The sequence below is a fragment of the Anolis sagrei genome, chromosome 2 (genome assembly GCF_037176765.1).
Source record: "Anolis sagrei isolate rAnoSag1 chromosome 2, rAnoSag1.mat, whole genome shotgun sequence".
Classification (NCBI taxonomy): domain Eukaryota; kingdom Metazoa; phylum Chordata; class Lepidosauria; order Squamata; family Dactyloidae; genus Anolis; species Anolis sagrei.
In genome coordinates, this window is record NC_090022.1 from 84,729,477 (window position 1) to 84,738,063 (window position 8,587).

The window sequence follows — 8,587 nt, forward strand, 5'->3', positions numbered from 1 at the left end:
ATCTAAGGGGAGTGAACATGTATATCTACTCAAGAAAGTTCCTTATGGTTTCTCTTTCTTTGATTCTCCCTTTACTTAATAAAGATGTTTGGTTTGCAACCATTGATTTGAAAGATGCTTATTTTCATATTTCGATGGCTGCACACCACAGGAAGTATTTTTCCTTTATGATTGGGGATAAAGCTTATTGTTTTAATGTCTTACCTTTTGTACTAATGACTGCCCCAAGAGTATTTACAAAGTGCATGGCAGTAATTGCAGCTCACCTTTGTACACAGGGCATTACAATTTATCCTTATATTGACAACTGGCTTTGGTAGGAGATTCATGCAAATGTTTGCGAACACATTCTCTCTTCTCCAGTCCCTAGGTCTCGTGGTGAACAGAGAAAAATCTCATCTACAACCGAGTCGCAGAATTCAATTTATTGGAGTGGTCCTGGATTCGGTGCAGCAGAGAGCCTTCTTGCCAGAGGACCGTTTTGCATCGCTGAAATCCCTTATAACACAAGCTGTGAAAGCAGACCGGATTTCCGTGAAGAAAGTGCAAGTTTTATTGGGTCATATGGCATCAAAGACTACAGTCATGCCATACGCCCGAATGCGACTCAGACCTTAGCAAACTTGGTTCCTGTCAACATTCAAACCTGGGTGGACAGCCCCCATGTCAGATTGCGAATACCTACGGAAGTAAGTCCCTTTTTTGGTGGACAGAACCAGACAATGTTACTGCTGGCCTTCCATTTCAGCATCCCGAGCCATCCAGAGTAGTCACAATGGACTCCTCTTTACATGGATGGGGAGCGCACGTCGAGGGCCTAACGGCACAGGGGACATGGGCTCCCGAGGAGTCCACTTCTCACATAAACATTTTAGAACTCTTAGCCGTAGAAAAGGCATTCAAGTCCTTCAAAACAGCATCACTTTCAAATCACGAATGGTCCCTCAATCAGAAAGAATTGAATCTCATCTTCAGAGGTTGGGGAACACCAAAGATAGATTTGTTTGCCTCAAAGAAGAATGCTAGATGTTCTCTGTTTTGCGCTTGCAGTCAGGCGAACCCAGAACAAGGCTGTTTAGGGGACGCATTTCTTCTAAAATGGGACATAGACTTCCTTTATGTGTTCCCGCCAGTTCCCCTACTCCTCAAAGTTCTTTCGAAGCTTCGAAGGGACAAAGGTCATTGCATACTGATCACGCCATTGTGGCCTCGCCAATCGTGGTTTTCAGTCCTACTTGAAATTCCAGAAAGATATATAGACGTCTATCAGGCAGAGTGGACCTTTTAACCACTCAGAAGGGCCAGGTCCTCTACCCGGATGTTCACACCCTGAAACTCATGGCCTGGAGAATCGCCCCAGACAATTAGAGACATCTGACCAGATATCTAGTCAGGTTAAAGCAGTTTTGGAAGCAGCTCACAAGCCTTCCACTAAATGCTCCTATATTTATACATGGAATCGTTATTCAGAGTTTATGACAAGGAAGGGTTATGACCCGGTAACTGCCCCAGCCTCGGCAGTAGAATCATAGAATCAAAAAGTTGGAAGAGACCTCATGGGCCATCCAGTCCAACCCCCTGCCAAGAAGCAGGAATATTGCATTCAAATCACCCCTGACAGATGGCTTGATTTCCTAGTATCACTATCTGATTTAGGTGTTTCTTTCTCTTCACTAAAATGCTATCTTGCAGCCATATCATGGTACAGGAGAAAGCAAGGTTTGCCTTCTCTCTTCACAGACTACCTCGTTAAGCTTTTCCTAAAAGACCTAGGAAACATGAAACCATCAGTTGCACCGATAGCCCCGTCATGGAGCCTGGAGGTTGCACTTTCATCTCTCCAATGCTCGCCATATGAGCCTATGGCTACATGTGAGATGTCTCACCTTTCCTGGAAGACATCTTTCTTAATGGCAATAACACCAGCCAGACGAGTTAGCGAATTGTGCGCACTCAGGTCGGACAAACCCTACCTCTGATTCCATAGGGATACGGTGGTACTCCGCACCGACATCTCCTTTCTACCCAAAGTGACGTCTAATTTTCACATGTCACAAGAGCTAATTTTGCCAGCCTTCTTCCAAAATCCAACCTCTCCTCTGGAATGCAGTCTCCATTTACTGGATGTTCGCAGGGCAATAGCATTCTACCTTAGCAGAACCAAGGATATAAGGAAGACCCCAAGACTATTCATGAAGTACCGAAAGGACTCCTGCGGGCTTCCAGTGTCATCTCAATGTTTGTCGTCATGGATAGTGTCAGTAATTAGGCTGGCATACCAGAAATCAGGCCGGGAGCTCCCACGTGGTGTCAAGGGACACTCTACAAGAGCGATGTCCACAATGGCTGCGTTTATGAAAGGTGTGCCGTTGGATGCCATATGTCGTGCCACCACATGGTATACGCCACTAATGTTTGTGCCACACTACAAGCTGGACTTGATGGCCAAGAAAGATGCAGCATTTGGTCGGGCAGTACTTTTCTCTGTGGTGGCATGACGCCCACCAACCACGGTTAGTAGCTTGCTAGTCTACTACCATATGTGCGTATTCATAGCTGACCACCAGGGAAAATGGAAGGTTGCTTACCTGTAACCGTAGTTTCCCGAGTGGTCATCTGTGAATTCGCACAGCCCTGCCCATCCTCCCCGCAGTTTGTCATGCCTCCTCCTTCTAGCAGCTTAGGCAGCGGAAGAGAACTGAGGCGGTTAGCCGGCCCACGGGCTATATATGCTCTCGAGGGGAGTGTGGGCGGGGCCAATCGCCAATCCTTTTCAAATTTAACAGAAGATTCTGGAGCTGTGCTGCACATGCGCAGAAGTATTACCATATGTGCGAATTCACGGGTGACCACTCGGGAAACTACGGTTACACGTAAGCAATCTTCCATTTACCAATTCCATTGTTGGATCTGTTAGCGAAGCACTTATCTAGCTTTCTGGTGCATATCTTCTGAGCTTTCTATGACATGGTGTTTGTCTGAGTAGGGAAACAGTGAATGATGCATGTTTCTGTAGAGGAGTGGATCTGTTCAAATGCATTCAGCCTCATCTTCTTGTTCTAGGAGACTATAGACAAATTGAGTTCCCAGATGAAGTCTTTTGAAGACAAAATGAAACGAGTGGAGGAGTCAGTCCTGAGCAGAGATTATAGGAAGCACATCCAGGTACCATGAGCAAAACCAGGCATGATCTACTGTGTAGAATCTTTTGTTTATGAAAAATGGAACAATTCTACCTCCTCCCATCGCAAGCACACTTCCCTCTCACATGTTCAATTAATGCCTGGAAAAGGATCAAAACTACACATGTTAATCATACCTCCTTGCTGATCCCATGCCCAAAATTTGCACGTTGAAGGGATAATCTTTATGCATTTAGCTAAGACTCTCCCAAAAGACATTGTGTTATGTGAAACCATGTTCCAACTCATGAAAGAAGCCTTCTGAAAGAAACCAAGGCTTCCTGACTATGCAAAAAGGATAGATTTTTTAAAAAGCACACTAATATAATTTTGCTTGAAGGCTTGGCCTTCTAGACATTTGGACTACAGCTTTCATAGTTTACAAGATTGCTTGGTGACTCTGGTAGCTAAAGTCCAAAACATCTATAGGACCCAAGATTCCCCATCCCTGTTCTGAATAGTCATTAGATACTGACCATACGCATAATGAAGTCAATTGAAACTGGGAAGTATATTTCATTGAACTCATAGGTACTTGTTTCTGAGCTAGCATGCATACATTTGCACATCAAGCAGTGTATCCATACAAGTAAATTTGTCCATACAATTAGCAATACACATACACACTACATTACAGTGGGAAAATCCCTTGAGCTCAGTGGAACTTACTCCCTGGCATAGGCTATAAGATGTAGTTCCTCGCTAATATATTGAAGACAGTGAAGCTCTGGGTGGAATTAGGTTCCTACATGTATACATTATATATATATATATATGCTTGCATATATACATTAGTGTAAGAATGTGAAATGCTGGCTGTCAGCCTTCTGTTTTAGGATGAATGTTTACATACCTCCTCTTGTTTTCTAGGATCATGGGAGTCCCAGCCCGTTCTGGGAGCAGGAAGTAGAGAGTTTGCATTTTGTCATTGAGATGAAAAATGAACGCATCCACCATTTGGACAAAAAGCTATTTTACTTGGAAACAGTGGTGGGTTTGCTAAATTTATTAATATTTCATAAATCTTTCTGGTCATTAGAAAAAACATATGAATTTGGAAAGCCTTGTGCTGTATACTTAAGTGACCTCACTGTATCTTCCCTTGAACTTGGAAAAGCTCATTTTTGACTATAGTTCCCTTTGACTACAGCAGAGAGGTGTAATCTGTGAGGCTCTATGGGAAATGTAATCCAAAACAGTAACACTTCCAAACTCTGCCTTTCCATGGATGCTACATATTGATGTCCCGGTCTTCTCTGGCTTCTTATAGAGGACAACATGTCCAAACTCTACATCTTGAAGGTCTGTAGATGTAGGAGCACTGTTGCCTTTCTGAAATATCCTTATTGCTGTTCAACTTTCTGAGAAAAGGTTCCCATAGGTTGCATCCCAACAAAGTATTGTGGTTCTGTGCTTTTTTTTTCTTTTTTTTTTTGAGATTACTAGATGTTTTTTATGTGTCCACAGTATCTGTGTAATGTTTGATAATATTTGATCCTTCCTCTGGCCTCTTACAGATGGAGCAGAATTTGTTGCTTGAGGAGAAAGTGAAAACCCTTCAGCAGGAGAATGAAGAGCTCCATGTACGGATGCAGAATCACATAACAGTGACAAGGTATTGTCTTCAGCTGCATGGTGCATCTCTGGTATACTATGCCTTTGTGAAGAGTTTGAGAGATTGGCTATAGAAACAGATGTGAAAAAGGTCTACTAGAAACTTTAGGGTGACTAGATTCACTATCCTTGTTATATATATGCAAGCTATTTAAACTAGAGAAGCAGCAATGATAGCATAGCTATGACAGATAGCAAAAAGCCAACCAATTAAAAGTAGTAGCAAAAAATTCTAACACTGTATAAGAATCTCTAAAATATCTGTGTCCAGTGCAACATTGAATGTCAGTGTGTTCTGATAAATAATGGAGAAGTTTTTCCCAAATATTTGAAGAGGGTTGTTGCAATCTGCATTACGGGGGGAAAAAATGCTAAACTTTACTTGGTTCCAGGCTATTTTTAAATACATTTGCCTGATTATCTCTGGTACAGGCATTTAATGTGCTCCACCCTGTTGTGAAATCCATGGTGTAGTTTCCAGTTCAAATTGCTCCTTTTTCTCTTTTCCCACCTACCATATCATTTCTGAGAAATGCCCTGTATTATTTAGGGAAGTGACCTTAGCTCAGTGGTAGAGCATTTGCTGTGCATGCAGTTGGTTCCAGGTCTAATCTTTGACCCCACTCAAGCTAGGTCCAGGAAGAAACCAGGTTGTTAGAAAGAGGGAAGATAAACCTCTAGAGAAGCTATTCAGTGGCTGAGATTGCAGAAAATAGGGTGTTCACAGGGGACAATCCTGTCTGCTTTAGGCAGTGGGACCTTGGGTGCTGCCTCTGATACCTTTCTTTGTTCATATATCCCACTGGCCATGCTGGCAGGGGGATTCTGGCAACTGCACAGTTATCTCTCCCCATTCACTGGCGTTAGGGGTATAGAAGCCTCACAAAAGTAAAAGAATCTCAAATAAAAATCACCCTTTAACCTGAGAAATCATTTCTCTAGGCTTTCTAATGCAATTCTGTGATCAATGTGTGGACCTTAGAATCACACTGAAGGGCTTGGAGATTCCTAGAGAGAACATGTTAATAAATCCACAAATAATCAACATTGCAAAACTGAAATCCGCAAATGTGAACGGCTGACTATAGTCTTCAAAGAAACTTATCATGGCATTGGTTCTGTTTTACAGGCAACTCTCTGATGAGGTCCTGAAACTTCGTGAGGCCCTGGAGAAGGAGTCGCAGCTCAAAGAACAAGCTCACCAGGAGAAGGAAGAGTTGCTGTACAGAGTGCTCAATGATGACCCTGCGCAAATCTTCCCCATCTCCACTGAGGTGACGTTCATTGCTACATAGCACTTCGAATGGCTAAGCAGACTGGACATGGGACAGAGCAGTCCCTAACTAGACATTGAGCTCAGTGCTATGTGACAAGACTGTATTGACATACAAGTTTCTGAATGCCACATACCTTGGTTTTCAGTGCTCCTGACACTTGAAAAGGAAGGGAGATGCTCTCCCCACAGAAAAAGGACAGCTTTGATAATAACCAAGAGATAAGGTTGAATTTACTTCCATTGTGAGTGTATGCAAACAAGAATTGGCCACGCTGGGTTTCCCCTACCCAAGGCTCCTCACCAGGGAAACAACCAAATAGCTACCTCAGATACTGAACCGCATGTGATAGGGCGATGTACCAATTACCCTTGGTTTAATATTTCAATAGCTGTGGCTTTTAGGTTGGAAGGAGCCACAGAAAATGAGAGAAGACATCTAAATTAAAAATACAAGGGCCAAGCTCTCAGGTTCTCTTATCCATTTGATCAAGGATGGATGTCATGTGGCCTTCTAAAAGTTGTTGAACTACACGTCCCATCATCCATCACTGTTAACTATGCAGGCTATTGCTGATGGGGTTTCTAGCCCAACGACATCAGGAGGGGAAACATTCCTCTTGTCTGAGGTAGAGATAGGGAGGAGGCTGAGTTAAATTTCGACAGTTGTTAAATTAAATTAATTGATATTATTAATTAAGTTAAGGAGGTTGAGTTAAATTTCCACAGTTGTTAAATTAATATAATTAATATAATTAATTAAGTTAAGGAGGTTGAGTTAAATTTCCACAGTTGTTAAATTAATATAATTAATTAAATTAAGGATGTAGCAATTGACACTTCCAGCAAAGGAATGAATTACTCCCTTTTCGGTTACACTTGTTTTAGGATTACTTGGTAAACGATTAAGCTAGGTGACTGATGCTGCTTAGCCACTAGCTGCGGATTCTGTTGGCACTGCGGAGCCAACTACTGATAACTAAATTAAGAATTTTAACTGAATTTAAGAATTCAGTTCTTCTCCCAGCCACACAGGACCTACAGTATGTTATCTGTGAGGGGCTCAATTACAAGAATATGGCTTAATCATTGTCAGCCTTACCTTTCCATCTTTGCCATGATAGCAAATGGCTTCTTGCCCACATGGTTTGAGAACGGCTGCAGCAGATTAGGTCTTCAGCTAATGAGAGAAAATGGAAAAGGCACCTTCTTCTGATTTACCTTCTTCTGTTTCTTCCAGTAGTGATGATAATATTTAAATAGAATTTTTTTAATGTCTTGAGGATTTTTTTAAAAAAATTCTTTGCTGCAGAGCTTGGAAATGTTACTTTTTGGATTTCATTGCTCAGAATCCTGCTGGCCATACCTAACCAGCAGTTCTGGGAATTGAAATCCAACTTTTCCAAACTTTCCCTTGTTGCACTGTCAAGTTACTTGTTATTATAAATGCCCACAAAATGCAAGCACTTGGATATTCAGGCGGGCTTTCCCTCCTGTGTCACTGTTTTGTGATGGTACCCAAAGAGGTTGCCCTCTGGTGGCCATGATGCCGCACTGCTAGTTGCAGAGAAATGAGCAGCTGGCTGTCCAAACTGAAGACCCTACTGCCGAGGTGTAACATGTAGACAGGCACTGGTGGAAGAAAAATAATTTGAATTGGAACAAAGGACATGAAATCTTATCAAGGAGTAAACTGTACTCGTGTACCAATGGAAATAGTGGCCTGTAGCACATTGTGAATTGGGTTGTTGTAGGTTTTTCCGGGCTATATGGCCATGTTCTAGAGGCATTTTCTCTTTTTTTTCGGGCTATATGACCATGTTCTAGAGGCATTTTCTCCATATAGCCCAAAAAAACCTACAACAACCCAGTGATTCCGGCCATGAAAGCCTTCAACAATACATTGTGAATTGTGAATAAATATTGGCACAGAGTATAGGAAGCCAATACATTTCAGGGAAATGTCCATGTTTCAGTCTTGGAAACTGCACTGTAGATCCACACAACAACTGAGCCCTTTTCCTGCTATGCACTTACTTTTTAAAAATATTTTGGTGAGGCCTCATCAGTGGAATGCAATGCTTCAGAGGGTTCTATGATTCAATTACCCTGATTCCTGATTCTGTATGCTGTTTGGTTCAAGGGAAGCATCAAAAACAAGGCACAAAAGTATTCAGTTGATAGTAATAGCATAGTAATAGCATAGAATTAGTTAGATACATAGAATTACTTAGATACAATTTTTAAAATTGGACCTTTTGGATCCGACATTTGAAAGTAGACTTATAACATGGTTGATTTCAGCAAAGTTTTGTTTGATTCTTTCTGCCCTTAATATACACCTACCCTGTTATTAATGTTTCAGAACACTGTTAAACCAAAACCTACATCAATTGATTTGCACATTTGGAGATGTATTTTGTTTTTGCATTAGAATAAAGGATTTTTATACTTCCTCATACACAACCCAAGGATTGTGTTTTGCATTTTCAGATTTAACTATGTAAGATCTCTGGAA

The 8,587-nt window shown here is 41.7% G+C and overlaps 1 protein-coding gene across 2 annotated transcripts in view; it reads left to right on the forward strand.

Annotated features, from left to right (window-relative positions):
* Window positions 1-8,535, forward strand: part of CCDC69 (coiled-coil domain containing 69) — a 47,185-nt gene extending 38,650 nt beyond the window's left edge. For both annotated transcript variants that reach the window (XM_060765480.2, XM_060765478.2), the window contains 4 exons: window positions 3,064-3,165; window positions 4,053-4,172; window positions 4,700-4,797; window positions 5,926-8,535. In XM_060765480.2, the coding sequence (XP_060621463.2) occupies window positions 3,064-3,165; window positions 4,053-4,172; window positions 4,700-4,797; window positions 5,926-6,091 (486 nt within the window). In that variant the 3' untranslated portion in view covers window positions 6,092-8,535. The remainder of the gene's footprint in view (window positions 1-3,063; window positions 3,166-4,052; window positions 4,173-4,699; window positions 4,798-5,925) is intronic.
* Window positions 8,536-8,587: the final 52 nt, after the last annotated feature.